Source organism: Serinus canaria, chromosome 5, assembly GCF_022539315.1.
Source record: "Serinus canaria isolate serCan28SL12 chromosome 5, serCan2020, whole genome shotgun sequence".
Classification (NCBI taxonomy): Eukaryota; Metazoa; Chordata; class Aves; order Passeriformes; family Fringillidae; genus Serinus; species Serinus canaria.
This window is the reverse complement of record NC_066319.1, coordinates 10,324,115-10,348,999: the sequence shown is the minus strand read 5'-3', so window position 1 is coordinate 10,348,999 and position 24,885 is coordinate 10,324,115. Positions and strand designations below refer to the sequence as shown.

General features: G+C 39.1%; 1 protein-coding gene across 1 annotated transcript; it reads left to right on the top strand.

Moving 5' to 3' along the window:
- Positions 1-2,796: 2,796 nt before the first annotated feature.
- CTR9 (CTR9 homolog, Paf1/RNA polymerase II complex component) lies at positions 2,797-23,174 on the top strand. The gene is made up of 25 exons (XM_009102266.4): positions 2,797-2,938; positions 4,763-4,861; positions 5,583-5,822; positions 6,183-6,300; positions 6,878-6,967; positions 8,226-8,374; positions 10,726-10,833; positions 11,325-11,432; positions 11,555-11,791; positions 12,525-12,614; positions 12,718-12,846; positions 12,950-13,133; positions 13,696-13,784; positions 14,049-14,234; positions 14,410-14,497; positions 14,730-14,878; positions 16,955-17,071; positions 17,241-17,386; positions 18,787-18,858; positions 19,686-19,821; positions 20,242-20,388; positions 20,821-20,978; positions 21,306-21,402; positions 21,723-21,835; positions 22,090-23,174. Exons 1-25 carry the CDS (start codon positions 2,894-2,896, stop codon positions 22,499-22,501), a joined length of 3,507 nt encoding a protein of 1,168 aa, XP_009100514.2. The 5' UTR covers positions 2,797-2,893; the 3' UTR covers positions 22,502-23,174.
- The last annotated feature ends 1,711 nt before the right edge of the window (positions 23,175-24,885 follow it).

Genomic DNA, 24,885 nt, shown 5'->3' with positions numbered 1-24,885 from the left:
AGCTAATACAGCAGCCTCTGGGACTAGCAGATATTAATATTAAACTAGTTTAATAGCAATATCAATATTAAACAGTTTAATAGCAATATTAAACTAATAAAAAATTATAACCATTAAACCTATTTTCAGCACTCTTTTAACCAGTTTGCCCAGAACTTTACTAAACCTGCTTTCAAGATTTACATATTGTGTCAGGGCCTAAAATAGATTAATAAGTTCTGATGGCCCTGGACATCTCCCCCAGGTGCATTCTGCTGCTGCCCTACCTACAGCTCAGAGCTTTTATCCTAAAAATTAGGATACTAAAAGAGCTGAATTTTTGCTGCTAAAAGAGCCTGCTCTGACCACCCAGCTGTTGCAGTATATGTTGCAGTTGAGACAGCCACAATACGCAGAGCATCATCAGAAAGCTCCAACCCATACACAGTAACACCTTAACCACACCAGAAGGCTTCAGGTGTCTGCCCATACAGAGCGACACCCAATCACCTCAGAAGGCTGCACACATCTGCCCTTCTTGTCCTTCAGCCCAACCTTTTAATATCCCTCATGGTTCATGCACTGCACCTGTGTGCCCTCTGTTCCCTTTGGTGACAGGTCAGTAACACCTCAGCACTCCATGGCTCATTGCCCTCAACACTGCTCACCTGCTTTTCACAGCTGGAGCCCATTGGGGATGGGGCTCAGCCACAGCCCAATTCCCAATTCCCAGCTGTGTCCACACCCAGCTGGCTCTCATTGGGGCTCATTTATTTAAGGACATGCACCTCAAGCACAAATGGTAATTTGCTTGCAAAGAGAGATGGTCAGGTAGGTAGAGGTCTTTTTTTTTTTAATATACTGCTATTAAAGTACTTTTGTTAAGCTCAGTTCTCCTTCCTGAAAAAGCTTTATAATTCCATATGATAATGAAGCTTCCAGAGCAGTTTTTTGTTGGTTTTTTTTTTTTTTACTGAATATAATATATATCACAAGTGAAACTTCAATTTGCTGTATCTTATATTTGTTATATCAGTTTTTCTTGTTTAACAAGATCTTTTTAACAATCCAAATTCAATTTCCCCAGTAACAAAATCCCATGAAATAAAAACAAAAGACAGCAGAATAAAACAAGCCTCTTTTCTTGAGATGTCCCTAAGCACTCATAAAGTGAAAAAAAGCAGCTGTTTTCACTGGAGCAATAGTTTACACACTAAAGAGATGCTACATAGCCAACTGTGACTTATTGTTATGAGTGTATATGGAAAGAAAGGGAGTCCTCCTGCTTTAAACAATATAAAAGTCAATAGGATAGTAATAAAATTTTAAACCATTTAAAATGTGTGAAATAGGTTTGTACCAGAGAGCAAGAATTGTTTTCCCTCTTTAACTTTGGCTTAATATTCCATCCTTTAAAGGTCTGACCCTATAAAATCTTTCATTAAAACTAATTTTCTGTCCATGAGGAAATCTAGTTTTCTGCAGCAACTGGTGAACAAATACTCAGGAACAGGCTATCTTTTCAATCCAAAGAGCTTCAGCATTAACTGAAATATCTATAAAGTAGTTTTCTGATTTTGAAAAATCAGAAAAGAAGGCGTATGAATTCTATTAAATTAGCACCTGGCTCTGCATAATATTGGTTCTGGCATGTTCTTAGTGCAAAAAATACATACTCCCATAAATTTCAACATCACTCTGTTTTCCTGTCACATTTCTCTAAAATTGGTATTTATGGAAGAAATCCACTCATAGAGTAGAAGAAATATTTGGCACAATGCATCGGAACAGGTAACTCAGTTCAGAATAATTAGTGCATAAAACAAAATCAGAAGGTCACTTTCAAAATGTTAAGTAATCAAAAAATGCTGCTTACTTTGACTTCACAAAACAGCCGACACTGCAAGTCATCTAGTCGTTACCCCTATAATATATAGGATTATAGTAATTCATACTTATTTTTTAAATAAAATTAACTGATTTAATGCCTTATAGTTGTGACTATCAGTTAATTCAAAGTTTTGTATCGTGTGGACAATTAGCTACAGGACAAAATCAACTTAGCTCTAGGGTTTAACAGGCTGCATAAATAACACTGGAGGTTGGGGGGTTCTTTTTAATAATTTCTGTAGAAATGTGAGAATCTTTTAGTCTTACTACCCTTTTTTCCCCTTGGTACAACTCTAAAAATAAGCAAGATGGGTCAAGATGGGTCATAGGTTACTGTGCTTGCTGTGTTTGATCCAAATATGCAATGTATCTGCCATCATAATTAGAAAAACACAATTTAGGAGCCCAATTGTGGAATTCCTTCTTTACTTTGCACTTCCGTGAGGCTGAGTCAATCACACGGCCAGGGCTCCAATGTTACCACTTTCCGTATTTGTCATTAAAAACACTCCTCTAACTACAATATAGTTGGCCCACCTGAGGCTGAAAAATTGTACATACGGACCAAAAGTATTACACCAGCTAAGCTAGTCGGATAATGTAAATTTGGAGTTACACGTTGGTTTCCCACGAAGATGGGGAAAATCCGCCCGTTTTAACGTGTTTATTTGGAAATCTTTTGACGCTTTCGAGATGCCGTGAGGAGAGGCGCCGCCTGAGGGAGCCCCGAAGCCCAGGGAGCTTTACCCGGGCAAACCTGCTCTATTTACCGCTGTAAATGTGCGTGTACGCACAGACACCCAGCACAGCCTCTCGGTGATCCATAGGTGCAGACAAACCAATTCCTAGGGGCGGGCGTGACGCGGTCACACCGACAGGCACCGCCCTCACACCGCCCCGGGGCCGGGCCCGCCCCGCTCCGCCCCCGTTCCCGAGCACGTCCGGGTCGGGCGCTGCCGTGAGGGGAAGTGCGCGCGGCGGGCCCGGCCCGGCGAGTGGCGGCTCCGGCAGCGCTGTCGCCAAGATGTCGCGGGGCTCCATCGAGATCCCTCTGCGGGACACCGACGAGGCGAGTCGGGCGCGGGCGGGGAGGCGGCGGGACAGGGCAGGGAGGGCGATCCGTGGCGGGCGCGGGCGGTCGCCGCTGCCGCCCGTGGTTGTGCCCCGGGCTCGGGGCGAGCGTCGCTCGCAGCCCCCGTGGCGGGGTCGCAGGTGCGTGTCCGGCCGCGTTCGCGCCGCGCTTTGCTGGGTCAGGGTCTCTTGGTGTTCCTCAAACAGCGCATAGACACAGGCAGGGCAGAGGGACTGATTCTGTAAAGTTATTTCACCCTGGAGCTAAAAACTTAATTTGACTTTTCTTTATTTAAGGTACGCTGTCACAAGCCAAGGTTAAGGTTAGAAAGGTTCAGAAGTGTGTGGAGATTTGCGGCATATAACAAAGTTTGGCATTAAATCATTCCATGGCAGATATTAAATTAATAGTGTAGTTAAGTGAGGTGTTGAAACATAATGCTTACAGGTTGAAGAATATTCTCTGTGAACATCTGTATCCCTCCTCTTCTATATATGTACACATATCATACATATATGCATACATGTATACATATACATGTGTACACAGAGACATTTATATATGCACAAATATATATACAGAAACAAATTTCTAGATGGCTGCCATTGAGGTTTTAAGTCACATGAAATTACTTTATTCTATGATGGAGTTTGCATGTTTAAGGGCATTTTCTTCTGTGACAGAAATTTCTCCCTGAGGTGTCAACATGAATTGTGATCTTGGTGCTGCTGTTCAGGGCAGGACTGCTTGGATCCCAAAGTTCTGAATTGATCACTAGGGAATGCAATAAAATACCCCTCCACTCACTCCTGCTCTCTTTTACTTCCATGTTTATTTACTGTGTTGGTAATACCTATTTCTCATTCATAACTATTTTAGTTGATGGATGAAGGCCATTATCTGTCAAACAGGAGGTGCTATGCAAGATAAAAGTAAAATGAAACAAAGTTAAGCAGAAATATTTTTGCTGATATTCTAAAGTCTTGTATAGTCAAAACTAGAAGCCTTTATAAACTGGATTGTTCTAATTGAGCCTACAGAGGAGTCCCAGCATTGGTAATCAGGGTACAACAACCACACTTCTTTCTTGCTGTAAAATTGACTAGTAACACAGATGACTAACTGTTACAGGCAGCATGGCTGAGTAAGGTGAACTAACAAGCAGTTAAATTGCGTTCCCAAATATCCCATCTGGGGAGTTCCTGTTCCTTTTTCCTCATTTTATAATATCAGAAGATTAGATCAACATAGGACACTAATACTCACAAAACAATGCCTGAATGATGAAAAGTTCTTGATGTCATTTGCTGGTCATATCTACAGTTGTGAATATTCAGAAATTTAGCTGCTTCAGTAGTCTCTTAATTTCCTAGGGCATAAAGATGTTTTTACAAAATTTCAGGAATCTGAGTCTTAGGTATTGATTTTCTGATACCAGATGACTTGGAAGATTTTGTCTATGAGCTAGATCTCTATATTACCTGTAGGGAACGTTTTAGAAAGTCAGCAGTGTGCAGTCAAGTTGATTATTAGCTGATTCTCAGCATGAACTCCATAGTGAAAGAAGTTGAATTAGGATCTCTGCTTATTCTCCCTCACCTGTATCCCAAACATTGGTTTATCTTTTCTCTAAAGAGAGGCCATTGCTTTTATCTTGAAGAGAATGCAATATATTATCTCTCCTTTCTTTGTCCATAACCTTGTTTAAACACAAATAGTTATTTATGTTTTGTGCTCTGACAGGTCCATTTCCTTTGAGCTCAGTGACAGAGGATGTTTTTAATGCTGTGTGAAAAGATGATCTGTGTTGTTTGGTTCTAGGTTATTGAGCTTGACTTCGATCAGTTGCCCGAGGGTGATGAAGTTATAAGTATACTGAAACAGGAGCACACCCAGCTGCACATATGGATTGCTCTAGCGGTCAGTATAGATACAAATTGTGGATTTAAACACTGTATTCACATAATCTATGACTAGTGATAACTGAGTTCCAAACAGGTACTTTATGGGGTCTTTCAGTCTTTGATTCTAGGCCAGATGTTCTGACTGACATATGCATATTAGGATTTAAATTTAATCACTTTTTCTTGAAACAATGCTTCTTGAGGGTTGCTTTCTATGTTTATTTTTCCTTCAATCCATAGTTTTCCTGGTTTGTGCCTTTGATTATGTGCTTCATAAAAAAGGAGGGGGGCAGTATCTACACTGTGGAAAGTATGGTTAAATGTCATAATGTCAAAGAGGAAGACCAGTGGATTCTTCACTTCTTCTTCTTCAAAAAGTTGTGTTTTAAGGTGGTGAGGCACTGGCACAGGTTGCCCTTAGAAATTGTGGATACCTCATCCCTGGAAGTGTTCAAGGGCAGGTTGGATGGGCCTTTGAGCAACAGGAAAGTGTCCCTGCCCATGGCAGGGCAGTTGGAACAAGATTATTTTCAAGGTCCCTTCCATCCCAGGCCATTGAACGATTCTAGGACAGAAAAATATTTGGCATTTTAAGAAAACCTTTCTCTGATGACACCTACATTTATTTCTGCTTTATCCCTACATCCTAGAAGAAGTGTCTGTGATACCTAAAGCATCAGCTTGGTGTGATCTGTACTCACTGGGGTGGTGTTGTCAGTTAAAACTGTGTTTTGTAGCTGGAGTACTACAAGCAAGGCAAAACAGAGGACTTTGTGAAGCTGCTGGAAGCTGCCCGCATCGATGGCAACCTGGACTACAGAGACCACGAGAAAGACCAGATGACATGTCTGGACACTCTGGCAGCCTACTATGTGCAGCAGGCTCGAAAGGAGAAGAACAAAGACAACAAGAAGGAGCTCATCACCCAGGCCACCCTGCTGTACACTATGGCTGACAAAATCATCATGTACGATCAGGTAAAACTGATATCTGATCAAAAAACGTTTTTGTAAATTAGTGATTGTAAAGAAAACAAGTGTTCATTCACTAAAGGGAAGCTAGAAACTGCTCAGGCTTTCAAGTCACACATAAGCAAAACTTGTATCTGAAATGTGCATGGTGCTACCAGGAATAATTCTGTCTAGCTTGGCACACCTGATAGAACTACTTCAGTCAACTTTGGAGTTTCAGAAAGAAGAACTGGTATCCTTTTGCTTGATAAATGTAAGAGAAATAATTTAATTGTAAAAAGCATTATTAGGCAATTAATCTTTCCTGTAGGCCAAACTTGACATTTTACAAAGATAAATGTATTGCAAATTCTTTTCCTTGTCTAGAATCACTTGTTGGGAAGAGCCTGCTTTTGCCTGCTTGAAGGTGATAAGATGGACCAAGCTGATGCACAGTTCCACTTTGTGCTCAACCAGTCTCCAAATAATATTCCTGCCCTGCTTGGTACGAGTTTATGGATATTTGTAAAAACCTGGTCTTTGATTGAGTTTTGGAATGGATTATGTGCTTAAGAGGGTGTGTGTACAGAGAATGTGATCAAGACACACATGGCAGAGACTAATTCAAATTTGGGAAGTACACATAGGTGAAAGAGCTAGGTGCAGTGCTAACTGGCATCTTCTGAGACCCATGGGCATACATCCAGTCCAGCTATTTATGCTTCCCTGGTGGTGGCAATGAAGCTGGACACTCTGTTAAGGGTGAAGTTACCACTTGGGAGGGGTCAACAGACTGTACACTTGTAATTTAAGTTGTTTACTAGTCTCAGTAAGTATCTTTCCTCTGGACCAATAAGGAATTAAGTTTCTGCAGAAAAATATGAAAATGTAAATTTAATGTGTTTTCATGTTTGCTTTTTTCATATACTTGACATCATCAAATCTAATAAAAGTTGTCATTGTGTGAATTTTCTGTTAGTTTTTAGCTGTAACTTTTGAAAATGGGCACAGCACAAGTTAGCCAAATAATACTTGAATTTCTGGTTTATTATCTTTGTTTTATTCCTGGTGTGTTCTAACAGGTAAGGCATGCATTTCTTTCAACAAGAAGGATTATAGAGGAGCCCTTGCCTACTACAAGAAAGCACTGCGTACCAATCCAGGCTGCCCAGGTAAGACAGAAAGTATTTGCTATGCTTGGAAACTAACTCAGGTCTTCCTAATTCAAATTCAAAGGGCATTTTTATGGTCTATATCTGTCAAAAGAACCCCAGCTCTCATTGTAGAGGGGTTCAGGCATTCATTGACTTGAAGTATCTCTTAATATTTAGAGAAGGAAGTTGTGTTTAGGAAAATACTGTCCTTTTTTGGAGTATTGCCTTTTAAAGAGATATTAGAAAATGGGATTTTGAATGAGAAATTAAAGTGGTATGGAGAGGGAGGGAACTGTTTAAGACTCTTGCAGAATTTCTTTCTCTATAAGCTCTTGGAGCAAGGCTTCAGAAATTACATAACATTAATGAAACAAGACATAAAAAGCAAAATTCTACTTACAGTGCATGATGTGAGTTTTCCTGGTCTTGTATTACTTTCTTTATGCAAAAATCTGGGAAAGTGATTTTTAATGGCTGTAAAAGTGATACATGGGATTTAGATACATTAATTCAATATATTTATATTAGGATCAAAAAAACTTGAAAGTCTCTTGAGAGATGTGATAGACTTTGCCTTAACCTATCTGAGCAAAGGTTTATTGCAAAGTTGATGTGTGTTCTGTAGTCTGCTTTACCATAAGATTGATTGCTACAAAAGCCTTACTTTTCAACAAACATCTTTCCTTTGCTCCCCTTTTTCTAATGGACAGAGGTTTGAAACTGCTGCTTATAAATTCTCTGTACTCTTAGATCACAAGTAGTCTGAAAGGGCAGTATGATGTGAATTTTCTGTATTAGTCCATCTGTACTCGGTCATGGAAGTTGGAGGATGACAAACAGCATGTGAATCAGTTGATCGTTTGAGGAGAAATGCCAGCTAACTTGCTTATTCATCTGTGTTTTCTGAAGCCCTGCTACTTTGGGGTGAACTTGACTTACCTAAGAAATGTCCAGCCCTTCCATCTGGCAATTTTTTAATGCTTTTTTCTATTATTTTTTAATACATTCCCATAAAAGTAATTTTTTATTTGTTTGGCATTGGAGTCTGTGGAAGATAGATCAGTGTTTATGAAGAAATAAAGTCTTACTAATACATTCAAGTTCATTTTGTGGCCAGCCAAATATGGGCTGCTGCCTTGAAAAGCAGCAAATTGTTTTTAGATGGCTTTACAGACTTTAAGGAACTGTGGAAAACTCTGCTTTCACTCCAGGTTGTGAAAAAAAAGTCACAAAGTTGAAACTTTGGGATTCTGAATGGTGTCATGTTGTTCTCTAGCCGAGGTTCGCTTGGGAATGGGCCACTGCTTTGTGAAGCTGAACAAGCTGGAAAAAGCTCGCTTGGCCTTCAGCAGGGCTCTGGAGCTGAATTCCAAGTGTGTCGGGGCCTTGGTTGGACTGGCTGTTCTGGAACTCAATAATAAGGAGGTGGGTCTGACTTAGCAGGAATCCATGCTCAGTTCACTTTCTTTTAGCTAAAAAAAAGCAAATTTTTTATCCTTTCAAAGATAGTCCAGTTTTGAATGGGTAGTAACTTTTGTGGTTGAATAATTCTAAGTCTGGGCTACTGTTGAATGATGTTAAAGATAGTGCTTGTGATGTGAGCAGCACATTCTGAATAGCTTTCTTCTGTTGTTAAAAATCATCCATTCTTTTATTTATAGAAGAATTAGGTACAGAAAAACAGTGCTAGGTTAACTGTTTCATTTAAAATAATAAAACTCCATAGTGAGATATGTGAAGGAAAGTCAAGGTAAAACACATATTTCCAGGAGGTTAGAACAAGTTTTTTAGAAGTTCAGGAGTTAAGAACAAATTTTCAAACAAGTCTCAGAGTTACATTCAGGCATACATGCTGCATGAGCAGGCAAGAAGAAATTTTAACTGGGCTGATAAAAGTACAAATAAGTTTTGATCCAGCTTTCTAGGTATTGTATCACTAGAAAAATACATGCAAATGTAGTGTAGTTGGGATCATAACTTCCATAGCATGGATTAACAATCTCAGATATATTATCACTGGAGGATGAGACTCTTAAGTGTTTTTAAAAATATTAATATTGTTACATAATTTATGTGGCTAAAATTTAGTGTGCTGCTTTCAGTTCAATAGAACTGTACTATTCTGTAGAACTGTACTACTTCTTTCTATAGAAAGATCTTTTGTTAGCGGAGACTGTCTGAAAATTTCTTGGTTTACTACTTTGTGAGGGGAAAAAAACCCCTATTATTACTTCCATGAAGAAACTAAAAAAAAAAAGTGAGTATAAGAGGTTTTTCCATAAAACTACAGAAAGAATCAAAAATAATCGAGAGTCAAATTTTAATAAATTCCACAGATGAGAAATTGATCGTATCTGGTATCTTTCTTTTCCTGAAGAACTTTTGACTGAAGTCAAGGGATGAACCCACTCACCTGAAGATTCAAAAAGCTGTGATTAAAAGCTGAGCCACTCAAAGATGTTTTGTGTTCTTTCTAAGAAATAGATCATCTGTGCTTTACTTCAAACTGTTCTCACAACTTTGTGGTAAAAGTTAGTGTAACACTGAGGAGTTGACTCAGGGAAGGGAGAACACTGGGGAGAAGAGCCTCTCTGAGAATCAAACTAATTGGTATCTTTTTTGTGCTTAGATATTTCTAATGTTTCTTCCTCCTAGAAGATGTTATGATGTCAGACCAGGGTTGAGATCACACTATGCTCTCATTGAGGTCTCTCTGATCTGTTTTTCTTAAATGAAAGCACTTAGAGCTTTGGGACCTCTACCCATTTACTGGATTGGGTTGAAGGTAGGCATGAGACTCAAGGTATTGAAGAACTTGGACAAATGCACAGTATGATTATAAACCACATTAACCTTTGAAAATGAAAGCAGGAAAGATTAAGTATTTCCTTATCCAGATGTATTGTTATGTTGGGTTTGAAAAGATTGCATCTGTTCAAACTGAAATTGATTTTTTAGTTGCCTTCATGTTATGTTTTAACCTCTTAAAACCTAATCTGTTCAATAAGACTGCTTTCTTCTCATCATAATTACAAAGTAAAGCACAGCTGTTAGATGACTGATAGCCTTGATAGCCTTTTTGGTTATCAAGGCTATCAGTCATCATGCAGCCTAATGTGTACTTATTTCTCTTCAGAAATAAGTACACATTAGGCTGACATGCCTGTGATACAGATTTCATGGTTGTCCTAAATAAAGAGCAATTATTTTATCAGTTGTAGATTTGAACTAATAGGTAAATCACATTTTTGCCTGTGGGAAGCTTTCTTAAGGGTGTAAAGCTTCTTTAGAAAAGAGTAAGTTGATGCAATGATATTTCAATATAAACACCTCAGACTTGCACTGATTTTAATTTTGTTTAGAATTTGAACTTAAAAATATCTTCATTCCACTGTTGAATGAATTGGGTAAAACATTGAACCAAACAGGCACTGGGGACACTGAACAGTAGAAGGAGCAGAAGGAAAGCTGTCAGGCTGTGAGTGTGACATATCAAAGGACATCAACACTAAGTCTTTTTGGGTTTTATTGCCTTTTTGTTTTTTCCTAAAAAGTCCTGCTGTGCTCTTTTCCATCCCTGTGTAGTAGCTTCATTTCCTATTTTCCACCTGTATGCTGCAGGAAGAAAAGCCGGTAGCTGAATTTACTTTGTTTTTTGAGAGCTAAGTATGGTGTTGTCAGAAATCCTGAGCAGCCTAGACTGAAAAATGGTTTTGAAGATGTTAATGAGATACAGATACTGAGGTGCTGCTGATACCTGTCAATGTTTCATTTAGGCTGATTCCATCAAGAATGGTGTTCAACTCCTATCTAGGGCTTACACAATTGATCCCAGTAATCCAATGGTGTTGAATCACTTGGCTAATCACTTCTTTTTCAAGAAGGTAAGAGATCGCTGAAATTTTACAGTTAAATGCTTGATAACCTCTTAACAGTAAGAATTTTGGTGTTAGATTCAAACACATTTCATCAGGTGCCTAATACCTGTTAATCTAGATAAAAAAGTGTGAGGGTTTTGGCCTGAATTTTGTATGAACCTTTCTCAAGAAAACCAAGAAAGGTACACTTACTTAAATCAAAATCAACTTAGTGTCCCGAAGGGGTTTTGGGTTTTTGGTGTTTGGGATTGGTTTTTTTGGTTGGTTGAGGTTTTTGTTGGTTTGTTTTTCCCCCTCCTCACTCTTCCAAGCTTTAAAACATGAAATAAAGAAAAGATTAGTAACAGCTAAAACTAAATCTGTTGTTATTTAGTCAGTGCTGTGACTAAAGCTTTGTCATATTTTCCAGCTATCCATGTTTAAATCATAAGACCACTTGACCATAAATAAAGTGAAGACTTCCAAATTTCATTGAACTTCTTTTATTTTTTTGTCAGGACTATGGTAAAGTACAACACTTGGCTCTTCATGCTTTCCATAACACAGAAGTGGAAGCGATGCAGGCAGAGAGCTGTTACCAGCTGGCCAGGTCTTTTCATGTGCAGGTAGGACAGTTTTTAAAAGTCCCCTTTGAGCTCACATTTTAAAAAAGTCTTTGTTATAAAAGTTCATGCAAAGGTTGCCTGTAAAAACACTGACTGTTCTTCATTTAATTCCTTTTAATTAGGAAGATTATGATCAAGCTTTCCAGTATTATTACCAGGCCACTCAGTTTGCCTCATCTTCTTTTGTACTTCCGTTTTTTGGATTGGGTCAAATGTACATTTATCGAGGGGACAAAGAGAATGCTTCACAATGCTTTGAAAAAGTCTTGAAAGCCTACCCTAACAATTATGAAACTATGAAAATCCTTGGATCTCTTTATGCAGCTTCAGAAGACCAGGAGAAACGGGATATTGCAAAGGTGAATTTTCCTTCCACCTGCATCGTGTTCATTTGCAAGAGCAGAACTTGGAAATCAGACTTGAAATCAGTTTGTTCCTTAAGTTGAATAAAACTCAGGGTTAGGTGGCTGTAGATAGGGAATATTTCATATGGGCTGTCATGAGGGGTTTTCCTGTCTGTGAAGAGTCACAACTTCTGGGCAGAACTGAGACTCCCTTGGGCTCTGGGTAAAGCATGTCCAGGAATTTAGAGAAGCTCCGTCCTCATGTCTCTATTTGGTACGTGAAAAGGGCAGAATTCTTTCCATATAGGTATAAAATTGTCTGAAGATGGGAAGTTGGCTCAGGATTTCTTGAAGAGAGCAAATCAGCTGGTGATTTCCAGAAAGCACTTGTCCTGTCTGGGCTAATCTGGAAGGACAGTGATGCTTTTTTTTAAATGAAAGGTATTTCAAATCTAATGTTTGGTAGATACAGGCAAGAAATGTTAGACATTTCTCTAGGTTTTCATGTTGGTGTAATAGCCTTTGTTTCTCTAAGACTTGAAGCAGGTGTTCTGTTCTACAGAAGAATAGAATAATGAAGGAAGAAAACTAAAGCAGATTTATTACTGTGCACATGTTTAGGATGTTTGCTTCTGTATGGTATATCTTTCTAGTGTTAAGATTAATTCCTTCACTCTTTCTCTTTTTTTCCATTTTTTTAAACAGGCTGTGTGTCTTTGAAGTGGCATAATTATCTTCTGTTTTTCAGGGGCATTTAAAGAAAGTCACAGAACAATATCCTGATGATGTAGAGGCATGGATTGAGCTAGCCCAAATTCTAGAACAGACTGATATACAGGTATTACTAATACTCACTTGGTGAATTGTGTGTGTGCTTTTCATAAGACCATGTAGAACTCATTCTCTTCTTTCTTTCATTCACTTTCTGTTTCTTTCCAAAGGGTGCTTTGTCAGCCTATGGAACAGCCACACGCATTCTGCAGGAGAAAGTACAGGCTGACGTGCCTCCAGAGATCCTGAATAACGTGGGTGCCCTGCACTTCAGGCTGGGAAACCTGGGAGAAGCAAAGGTATGCAGTTACTCAGTTTGAATGGTGTTTCTTGGTCACACTGAAGTTTTTCTTTGGAGACATTCTGGAGTGCTTCATTGCTCTTTTCTTTTCTGTCCTTCAGAAATACTTCCTGGCGTCGCTGGATCGTGCAAAAGCAGAGGCTGAGCATGATGAGCATTACTACAATGCCATCTCTGTGACAACATCCTACAACCTGGCCAGGCTCTACGAGGCCATGTGTGAATTTCATGAAGCTGAAAAGCTCTATAAAAATATTTTGAGAGAACATCCAAATTACGTTGATTGTAAGAGACATTTGGTATTTCAGTTCTACAGTCATCCTTATAATACCAAAAATCTTCTAGTTGACAGTGTCTTCTGCTCTCCTTAAGTCTGTCTTCCCTTGTTTTCACAGTAGCATTGGGGTTGAGTAGCCTGTGCCATTTGCTGCAAGCTGCAGCACTCATCATGCCCCAGCCTCATCTGTAGTCTTTTCCCTGCTTGTTTTCCATTGTCACCTGCAGATACCCTTCCCAAAGCTTGTGGAGATGGGAGAGCTATTTAAAGTGGAGGGAGGAGAATTAAGTAACTGATGGATCCTTATTTCTTTGCAGTTTTTCAGCTGCCTTTAGTTTATGAAGCCAATTTAAGACATTCACAATACTTTAACCATTCAAAACCTGCAGTTTTTGTCTGGCCATCATGGGTGCAAGTTCCTCTTCATGTCATATTTCTTGTTGTGAATAGAATGTGAAAGGTGTCTTAGTGTTGGCTGTCCCTAGCTGATCAAGAGAAACATTGCTTTTGAAATTGATGCATGGACAATATTTTTCCTGGTTTTATTTCATTTTCTGTCTTTATTTTCAGGCTACTTGCGCTTGGGAGCTATGGCCAGGGATAAAGGGAATTTTTATGAGGCTTCTGACTGGTTTAAAGAAGCACTCCAAATCAATCAGGTTTGTAACCCTAGAAGTGTTTAACATTAAAACACTCTAAATAATAAGTTAACTTAAAATTTAATTTTCCTCTTTTTGTGTTTTTAATTTGTCTAAACTAGGGGAAGAAGAGAGAGCTGCCAGATCTGCTCTCTGTGTTTTGTTTGGGGCTCTTTTGAATATGGAATTATGTTTAAGAAGAGTAACAGTTTATACTAGAAAAAGAACCCTTGCAAAGGAAAAGACTTTCCTTTTCTTTGTAACTTAGACTGAATTTTTATTTAGGATCATCCAGATGCCTGGTCTCTGATTGGCAATCTTCATTTGGCTAAACAAGAGTGGGGTCCAGGACAGAAGAAATTTGAAAGAATCTTGAAGCAGCCCTCCACACAAAATGATACATATTCCATGCTGGCTCTTGGCAATGTCTGGTTGCAGACTCTCCATCAACCCACAAGAGACAGAGAAAAGGTAACGGGCATCTCTCTGCCATGTGCGTGGATTTGTTTATTTTCATATGTTGTTAGCTATTCAGAACCTCTTCTTAATGTCTGTTTGGCATCTTCTAGTTCATAAAACCTCTGGGTAGATCTTTTAATACCCCACTTTAGAAGTGAGTGATGAATTGGGGCATTTCTTTCTGCAGGAGAAACGTCACCAAGACCGTGCATTAGCCATCTACAAGCAAGTCCTCAGAAATGACCCAAAGAATTTGTATGCTGCCAATGGCATAGGTGAATATCAGACTCTAGTTTTCCTTCAGAGGTGATCATATTCCTAAGTTTCATGCTTTAATAGAGAATTGTTTTTTCAGGGCCTGAGCACTGTAGTGTGGAGCCCAGGAAATGGCAGCTATGTCAGTTTTTTAAAGGGGCACTTCATTGAGGCAGTATTGAATTTTCTGTGGTAGGAGTGCACAGTGCATGAACCTGGAAGCTCACACTGTCCATATTCCTCTCCCCTCAGGAGCTGTCTTGGCACACAAAGGATATTTCCGTGAAGCTCGTGATGTTTTTGCCCAAGTGAGAGAGGCCACAGCAGATATCAGCGATGTGTGGCTGAATTTGGCACATATCTACGTGGAGCAGAAGCAGTACATCAGTGCTGTGCAGATGGTAACATCTCCACATTGAACTACCTCCTGTCTTGGCTCACATGACTTCTGCATGTGTCTTCTCTCTGTCAGGGCAGCTGGGAAAGTTTCTGAGCAGTGTTTTAACAAGTTCTAGGCCTGTTTCTAACAAGCTGTTGGCTGTCAAGTCTAGATTTAGTAACAGACTGCCAAATGTGGGTGGGGAGTAACAAAGCACTTATCATCTTTTATTCTTTTTTTGGTAGCAGGGTTAGATTTTGGTTGTGGAATAAATTATCAGCCAGAGCAGTTTCAGTCAGTGTAGTTACTGTATGTGATTTACATGCAGATGTTTCCAAAGTAAGTAAATACAATTTGCTGCTGGGGTTTTCTTTTAAATAACAACAATTCCCATTTTTGTTCTTGTAAATGACCACATGAATACTTTAAAAGCTGTCTTAAAAGCTGACTGGGCCATAGTTTCACTCACCACCGTTAAAATTACAAAATAATTCATGTTGAAAGAAATCTGTTGAGGTCAGCTAGTTTGACCTGACCTGCCCAAGCAAGTAAATGTTCAAGTGTCAATCTATTCTAAGTAAATTGATCTCAACTGATTGATGAAAAGCATACAAATAAGCTTAAAAGCACAGCATATGTTGAACAGGACAGAAACTAAGAACAAACTTGTGTCATTTAAGATGAGTCCTTACTGAGGCTCAAAGACACTTCATTCAGAGCTATTCTGAAGCTTTTTGTGGTGCTTAATTAAGAAGTGTTTACTGGGCCTTTCTTACATGCTCAGGAGCTCAGTAGTCACTGTCCTCCAGTGAACTATTGTTAGCAAGCTTTGGCAACACAGTCACATTCACTCTGTTGTGCTTGAATGGGGTCTGTTGTTTTTTTAGCACTTTGACTATTTTTATTGACAAAAAACCTAATGAAAATCTCAGTTTAGCAATTGTTTAAGCAGTGAATTACAGTGGGGAAGTGGGTATCACTTTCATCTATTGATTTGGGAGAAAAAATATTTTAGTCATTTGCTAATTTATTTAAGAAAAGGTGTTATTAGAAATGTGTGTGTTTGTTTACTGAAGTGTTTTATTGTTCCCTGGGTTTTGCTATGCAGTCACAGTGTGAAATAACATTATACTGGACTCAAAGGGAGACAAATTGAAATTGCTAGCCCAGCTTACTGCAGCCACAATAATTATCCTACTGAGTTCTCTACCCTAAAGCATACAAATCTGAGGCAGGCTTGAGCTAAACACAAAATCTTGGATGCTGAAGGCGCTCACAACACAGTGAGATCCAAGAGTAACAACCTCAGGTGTTACAGTTCGGGGCAATTTTTCCGTACTTGAGCTGCAAATAAAACTTACTTTGTATTCTTTCCTATTTTGGAGGCTTAGAGAGGGTGAAGGGTTCCTTGAGAAAAGAGTATGTCAAACAGAAGGTGCTTTTTACTGAAAATGATAACATTTGCTATCTTTTAAGCCTTTAATTCTAGACCCACAGAAGTTATAGTAACAAGTCATCTTTTACACTTTAGAGAAACTGATATCCCTTGGCATGGGTAAGTTCCTTGGCTGGGTGGACAGAACAAAGTTGAGTTATCTGGAAAGTCTGATTTTTTTTTAACTAATTACATCAGATATATAGAATTAGGATATTAGATGTATTTCAATCTGTAAAATATCTGATATGAATAAAGAAAATAGATCATTTATTCCCCCCACATACTGTGGAGAATATTTGAGTGATCTTAAAATGAGTCATATTGGTTGGACTTTTTTGCAGTAATTATGCTACTTTAAAAAGTTTTTTTTGTACTTAAGACCTACAGAGTCTTCTGGGCTGCAGCCAGTTTCTAGAAAAAATCAGGAACTTGCTATGGAATAGGAGAGAGGATGTTCTGATCACTGAAAGGGAGGCACCCATGTAGCATAACACACTTCTATAAAAAACAAAAGGCATATTAGCAATGCTAATTGCTATTAGTATATATTAGGCATATTGGTAATGCTTTTTAGGAATAGAAACATTTACTAGAGTTAGCTAACCAAAATAACAAACCACTGTTGCCTCTTGCTTTGATTTTTTTTTTCTTTTATTTCAGTATGAAAACTGCCTCAGAAAGTTCTATAAGCATCAAAACACTGAAGTGTTGTTATATTTGGCCCGGGCACTGTTCAAATGTGGCAAATTACAGGAATGCAAACAAACTTTGTTAAAGGTATGGGTCTAGAACATCATGGATCACAGAATAAAATCACTGTTAGCTGATGTGTGTTTGTGCTTCTTTAAATTTGGTGGTTTGGTGGGGTTGAAATGATGGTGTTTATTCTCTTTATGTCATTTCTGTATCACGTTGTAGCTTATCTTAAAAGCATGGTTTTTTCCAGGCCAGGCACGTGGCTCCAAGTGATACAGTCCTCATGTTTAATGTGGCTTTAGTGCTGCAAAGACTTGCTACCTCTGTTCTGAAAGATGAAAAAAGCAATCTGAAGGAAGTCCTTAATGCTGTGAAAGAGCTGGAGCTCGCCCACAGGTAAAGATCATTTGTTTCTAATCCTTATAACCCATGTTGTTGTCCCCTTACAGTGTACTTGCAGTATTGAACACAAATCTGGTTAGAGAGCAATCATCTTCTACAAAGCACTGTGTATTTCTGGAGTTTCTAGTAGGAAAACAAAATATGGGGCCTGACAAAACTGTGTGTTCAGCTTTTGTTCCAGAACCAGTTTTGTTTGACCAGGTGCCAATATGTGTTTCTCAAAGAGTTTTGTTATTGCTGTGACCAAGATGCTCTTCTTCCCAGAAATGCACAGTTGAAATGTTGACAATTATTCTTCAACTTGAATACTATTTTATGACTTCTTTCAAAGCAAACTGTAAGGTTTAAAAGCAAATCTGTTTATCTTACATAAGCATAATTAATGACTGGCAGTCCCTTAAGACTAATTTCACCCTCCTTTTGGTAAGTAAAGCCCAAGTACTGTCACAATTTAATAACAAAAGCAATTTCTTAAGTGCATTTGAGATCTTTTAGTTCTATTTAAAAAACAGTAATAGAAAATTTTGTGCAGACACCAGTGTGATTAATCTGATCCAGTTGTCACCATCCTTGAACAGAGCTTTCAGCCATTTATCCTGCTCCTTGGTGTAGCTGGTGCATGAATTGTGCACTCCTAGCTCTGCTGTTACATTGAGGATGGAAGTTCTGACTTAAATTTAATGAGAAGCTTGTTGTTTATTGTCTTGAAGAAGTTGCATGAATTTCTTTTTGCCTATTCACTAAAATTTTTGGAAAATACTCTCCATAGTCTAGACCTCAAGCAAGGAATTATTATATTCACATACCCAAGAATTTGAGTCTAGCACAAAAACATTTCATTGGAATGTGTCTGAGGGTATATGGGAAGAAATTGTGGCAATCTTGAAAGTTAGAAGTAATTTTCTTTTAAATTTGAGAAACTTTTTAAAGCACTGATCATCGTATCTTACTTGGAAGTTTGCTGTATTCCCAAGGGCCTGTTCAGTGGGTCAAGGAAGCTGTTCTGAAAGGATTTTTGAAAAACAAGTTTCCCTTCCTTCTCTTATGCTGAATTCAGGCATGTAATCTTTGACAGATAAATCAATCTTTAGGGGTCAGCAATGTTCTTATGGTAGGAGCCAGCAAATGAAATCTCAGAACTCTCTTTAGAATTTTTCCTCTCCAGAGTGGTTTTAGAATGCTTTGGATTTGGAGTACTCTGAATGCACTTTTTAACTGTTAAAAGGTGTTGTATTAAAAGGTGCTGGCACAGAGGAAATTGGTGGGATTTCCTTGTCTGTTGAGTTTTACAGGTTTGTCATTCAGGTCTGAATGGTTTGTTTCAAGGCAAAATTGCAGTAAATATGTAAGTAATGCTATCTTTGCTGACTTTGGTTTCTTGTGATTTCCTCCAGGTACTTCAGTTACTTGAGTAAAGTAGGTGATAAGATGAGATTTGACTTGGCACTTGCTGCTACAGAAGCCAGGTAAAAAAATAAAACAAAAACAACCCACAAAGAAATCCTTCATTCAGATTCCAAGGGGAATATTTTTTGTCCTGTTTTGGTTTTTTTTTTTAAGTATTAAAGCTAGATTCCGAAATTTCAACTGTCATTTTGTTAGAACAATAGAAATACAAGTGCAGGGTCCCTACTACTCCCTACTACTGTTTCATTATTTTCCTGTGTTTCACTTCTGCACATTCTTGTAAGATTTCCACAGCCCCATACAAATACCATGTGCTGGCCATCCTGCACTGCACATCTGAATGGGTATCATTGAAGCACTTTGTGCAGAGAAGAAAATTTCTATATTAAAATAAATGTCATTTCAGCATCAGCTAAGAGGGGGTTGAAAGCACCTTGCTTTAATGTTTTGTGTGACTTGGACACTTCATGCAACCTTAACTCTCACACTATTGGGTTTTTTAAGCTTGAATATTACCCTACCTTTCTGAGAAGGTTTGTTAGGTTGTTATGATTAAATAGAAGCTCTTATTAACCATACTTCTGAAGCTCTCCAAATTGGTTGGCATTTTTCCTTTTATGTTCATGTGTGGGTTTTCTGTATATGAATTGGCTGCGCTTGAAGTGTGAATCAATATGTTCTGAAATGATCCATTGGAAGATGAATTAGCTTACTAAAAATGCTTTAATTTACTCAAAAATCTGCACTGCTCTTCTTTGTGCTATTTCAAGTAGCTGTTTTTAGTTCACTGGGGATATGAATGTAGTGTTGTGATGCAGGCACTTTACAAAAGCATTTCTTTTTGTGTTTGCCACCTTGCCTTACCTGAGAACCTTGGAATTTGCAGGCAATGCTCTGACTTACTGAGCCAGGCCCAGTACCATGTGGCTCGGGCACGCAAGCAGGATGAGGAGGAGAGGGAGCTGCGTGCCAAACAGGAGCAGGAGAAGGAGCTGCTTCGCCAGAAACTGCTTAAAGAACAGGTTTCATTCCACTAAATTCTGTACATTGCATTTTATAAGTGCACACACTGACAATATGTGCTCCTGCTGCTCTGGGGTGATACCTAGTAGCTGTTTTTCTTAGTCATAGTAAGTGCTAGCTGAAAACATTGCAGCTAAAAGGTGATGCTCTTACTTCCGATAGCCTCAGAAATACCTAGTTGTATAATGAAATAAAACAGATGTGCCAGAAGTTCAGCCATCAGACTTTTACCTATTTTACTGTGGGCTTTTTTGTAGAAAACTTTTTTTTTTTTTTGCCATGTGCATCTTCTGCTGTGACACAGAGCATCAAAAAGCAATTTTCCAGTCTCCTGACAGCAAGTAATTTCTGTGCCTGCTGTTATAATCACCGTGGGGGTGCAAATACAAGGGTAATGGTTGGCTTCCTTGGTGTTTCAGGAAGAGAAGCGCCTGAGAGAAAAAGAAGAGCAGAAGAAACTTCTGGAACAAAGAGCTCAATATGTGGAGAAGACCAAAAATATTCTGATGTTCACTGGTGAAGTAGAAGGATCAAAGGAGAAGAAACGTGGTGGCGGTGGAGGCAGGGTAGAACAGAATGTTTTAATCTCTTTTTTTTGTTTTTATTTCTTTTAAAACTCCTTAGTTTTCTCCTTCTGATATATAGTCTCCTGCAGGAGCACAGGTTTTTAATTTTAAACTCCTAGGTTCTACTGAGTAAAATTGCACAGGTTTAATTCAAAAATGTCAAAATTGGAAGCTAATACTTAAAAGTTCTGAGTGTAGTGGCATCACTAAAATGTGTTCAGTTGTTAAAATTAGAGAAGAATATTTTATGTGCCAGTTCTGAATCAGTTTCTAAATTATACCTCCCTAGTGCCAACTTTGCCATAGTCTCTAGAAGGTCTGTGTGTTCATTTCTTCTAGAACATGTTCAGCTAGATTTCCATTTGAAGTGTTTTCTGGTAGCTTTGTAACTGGGATGGGAATAATAGGTTGTGTTGTCTGTGTTTCTTACAGCGTTCCAAAAAAGGAGCAGGGGAGTTTGACGAGTTTGTCAATGATGACAGTGATGAAGATCTGCCCATCTCTAGAAAGAAAAAGAAGAGGAAGGGCAGTGGCAGTGAACAGGATGGGGAAGAAGAGGAGGGTGAGAGAAAGAAGAAGAAGAGGAGGAGGTAGCTGATACTTTAATTAATTAATTTTTAATGAATGTCAATTTAATATTAGACTTCCCTGAGCAACAGTAGGGCTTTTAAGTAAATTCTGTGCAGTCTTTTGTAACAGAAAATTACAAAAAATTAAAAACAAACTCTTATCAAGAGGTCACATGGTTATTTTTTACTAACACATTACACTGTATAAGACTTAAGCAACCACTCTGCAAAAGAAGTAGGAGTAACACTTGATGAACTGGTCATTTCTTGAGACTGGTGTTTTTGTATGCTTTAAGGGTTTTTTGCAGTATTATGCTTTATGCCATATAAAATGTGTTTCTGTTCAAGACCCCAGAAGGCAGAGGAGGGGAGTGATGATGAAGAACATGAAAACGGCCCACGGCCTAAGAAGCGACGTCCTCCCAAAGCAGAGAAGAAAAAGGCTGTAAGTTAAACCCTGAATAACTGCATCACTCTCTAAATATGCTTTTGGAGTTCAGCATTACCCTGCTCAAGAGAGATTTATTAGTGTTGAAAATTGCAGCAAAACCTCCTAAAGCCAACTGGTCTTAGAGCTTATTTTTAATCCTCCTTCCCTGTTGCTATTGCTGCTTCAAGGATGAAAAGGATATTTCCAAAGCCATCTAGAATTAAGTGATAGTAAATGGAAATTTTTTTTAAAGCTTGTCTGGTTTTCTGAACGTGTTTCTACATTTGGGCCCTGTGCCACATGAACAAGCAGCCCTTTGTTTTCCCCCTGTACAGCCCAAACCAGAGCGTCTGCCTCCTTCAATGAAAGGAAAGATCAAATCAAAAGCCATCATTTCATCAAGTGATGATTCTTCTGATGAGGACAAACTCAAAATTGCTGATGATGGGTAAGAACCTTAATTACCTTTGCATGAAGTTAGAGTTTCAATGCGTGCCTTCAAGAGAAAATGCAGTGTTAATGAGATAACATGAAGATAATGAGTAGTTTTTCATTGTACTCACAACATCCCTTCCCAGTGCAAAATAATTCCACTCATTCTTCTAAAACTAGCATTACCCAAATCCTGGTGTCTCACTTTATTTACCAGCTAAAGGGAGCACCTTTTAATACCATTTTCTTCCCCTCTGCTTTTCCCCACAGGCACGCTAGAAATAGCAACAGTGATTCTGAGGAGGGGGAGCAGCAGCACAGCAAACGCATTGTTTCCGATAGCGATTCCGATAACAGGAACAAGTCAGGCAGCGAGGCTGGCAGTCCCCGCAGGTCCAGCGCCCGCGCCTCCGAGGAGGAGTCTGACAGTGACCGCTCCCCGAGGAAGAGGCGGCGCTCGGAGTCGGAGCAGTCGGACAATGAGTCCGTGCAGTCGGGGAGGAGCCGCGGCTCCGGCGGCTCCGAGAACGAATCGCGCCCGGCTTCGCGCAGCGCCGAGTCCGACAGGGACTCCGAGAGGGGCTCCGACCACGAGGGGTCTGCCCGAGCTTCTGGCAACGAGTCGGAGCCAGAGGCATCTAATGATGAGGGCTCTGAAGGGGGCTCGGATGACAGTGATTAGGGCTGAATTACAGACCGAATTTTTAAAAAGTTCGTGTAAATACATCTCAGTTACAGGGGAGATAGAATTTTTATATTTCAAAACTGTGATTTAAAGAACCTTAATGTTTTAGTAAACTGTTGTGAGACCTTCTTGTGATTCTTTCTATTAGTTACTAATGGATGTTTCTCTAAGTTGGCTTATGGTGTATTTTTAAATTTAAACCACTGTAGGTACACAGAATCTCTGTCCTGTAGTCAGCACACCGAGGATGGAATGCATGTAAAAACTATGGGACATAAAATCTCCTTAGGTGGTTCAGTGTGGCTGAAACTTTGTTCTGTGATTAAAAATGCATAGATGGATCTTAAAATCCTACCAGATGCAACAAAGAGCTATGAATATTTATCTTTTTCCTCACTCGGAATAAAGGTCAGTAGGGAAGTTTTTCTTACTTTCTATTAAAGAATAAATGTGCCACAATGCAGCTCTTCTATGTTTTCAAGGGTTTGTTCTTTTGCTTCTGTTTTTGTGTTAAATCAGTTGAAAATGTGCAGATCTTAGAGAAATTTTATAAACTAGTGATGCAGATTTAGATGAAATATTTAAATTGGCTGGTAAAGACATTTGGGAGAATTCTGTATTACTTGAGAAAGGTAAAGCTGCAAGTGTCACAATAAAATGTTCTTGCTTATTTGCTTGGAGTGATTTATTTTACTCCTTAGAAGGTGGAAGCAGAATACCTGAAAAAGTTGAATTTGGAATCTCTTTGGAAGAAGTGGTCCTCCCTGTATTGTAAGTACATGGCTTTGGAACTAAGTCCTTTCACATAATGTGTTCAGGAATAACAATGAAAAATTGCTGTGCTATAGACTAAATTGGATTTCTCTCTGTGGTTCTGAAAAAAATCAGTTGTACCAGTCCAAGGGAATGTTTTCCTTTTTTTTCATTGGTCCTTAACTCCTATGTCAAGCATTTGCTAAGAGAAGGTTCTGTAGGTCAGGACAGTGTATGGCTACCAGTTCTAATAGACTGTGTGGCCTAAATATGTTGCCTTGTTTTTGGTAGGCCTGGATTGTCACTACTGATAGTTCACTTGAAGCACTAAGTGAAAGTGAAGTTTCCCATGCTGCTATTTCTGGTTTGTTGTGAGCATGAGCTGTTCTCATTGTGGATGGGTTTGTTCATGTGTTTATGGGCTGTTGGTAACCATAGCAGACAGCAGAATGCAGAACACTCGAGACGTCTCTCCTTGTGGCTCAGTTTGATACCAGTTTCTGTCTGTGTTCTTACCTAAAATTCAGCATCAGAGTAGAAGATCAGCCCTCATGTTTGCTGGGTCAGAGCAAAGCTGAATCATGACCCAGAAGCACAGGGAAGCAGTGGATAGCTGAGGTGGGAATACTTGGTGTCACATGGCTTCATTTACCAGGCTGTGAGGAAATTGGTGCAGCTGAGGAAAGCTGATACATGCAAGGTGAAACAAATGGAGCACAGCCAGTGGCAGGTGTGAGAGTAGCCAGCTCTCAACAATAGGAAGGAAAAAGATGTACAGCACTTTCTATGGGATCTTAGAAACTTTTCTCTGCCTCAAATACACCTCTGCTGTCATAGCTTTGTCATGTTACTAATTCCGTCTTCCTTGTGAAAGGTCTGCAGATTTTGTTTGATGCTGTATGTACAGAAAATACATTTTGTGTTGGCTAAAGATAGCTCTTGATGAAGAAGTGCTGTGTGGGTCTTCAGACCTAACATCCAGCTGGAGAGAAATGCTCTCTGGAAGTATAAAATAACAGGGATTTTCAGACATCTCTTGTGAGAGGTATTTTTTGTCTCTCCACAGAAAGGAGTTGTGTAAGGACAGGTTATGACTTTGTGGTGTACAAGAGGCCAATCAGCAGGGACAGAAAGGGGACAAGGGATGCTTTGATTTGCTATTCCTCTGCTTTTATGTAGCAAAAGAGGAATCAAGAAGCCACCAAAAACCAGAAGTCATTTTCTTTTTCCTTCCCTTTGAGGAGGAAAGTTAATGGGAGGATTAAGATTATATAAAAAGTCATGTGCTGCTGTAATTGGAGAGAAAGCTGTGTTTTAGCTTAATTCATATTTTCTAATGCTTGTTTTTTGAAAGTGCTGTGGTGGAATAACATTGCCGTAATTCTCTCTTGGCAGCATTCCTTGCCTTCTGAAGTAGGTGGTTGGCTTGCAGCTATTAAATGCCTTTATTTTTACAGCAACCTGTTCCTGGGTGAAATACAGCAAGTTAGAAGTGTAACACTGCCTTGCTAGGGAAGTGCTTTATTCCTGGGTTGTGTTTTGCATCCACAGTTGTGTGATGTGGATTGCAGCCATTCAATCCACAGTTCCATGGCTGCAGGAAGTGTTTCCTGCTGAGGTCTCTTGCT

Coding starts and splice junctions, on each gene's coding strand:
- CTR9 (XM_009102266.4), top strand. CDS start 2,894: ATGTCGCGGGGCTCCATCGAGATCCCTCTGCGGGACACCGACGAG. Junction 4,862..5,582: donor ACATATGGATTGCTCTAGCG/GTCAGTATAGAT, acceptor TGTGTTTTGTAG/CTGGAGTACTACAAGCAAGG. Junction 21,403..21,722: donor AAGCAGAGAAGAAAAAGGCT/GTAAGTTAAACC, acceptor CCCCCTGTACAG/CCCAAACCAGAGCGTCTGCC.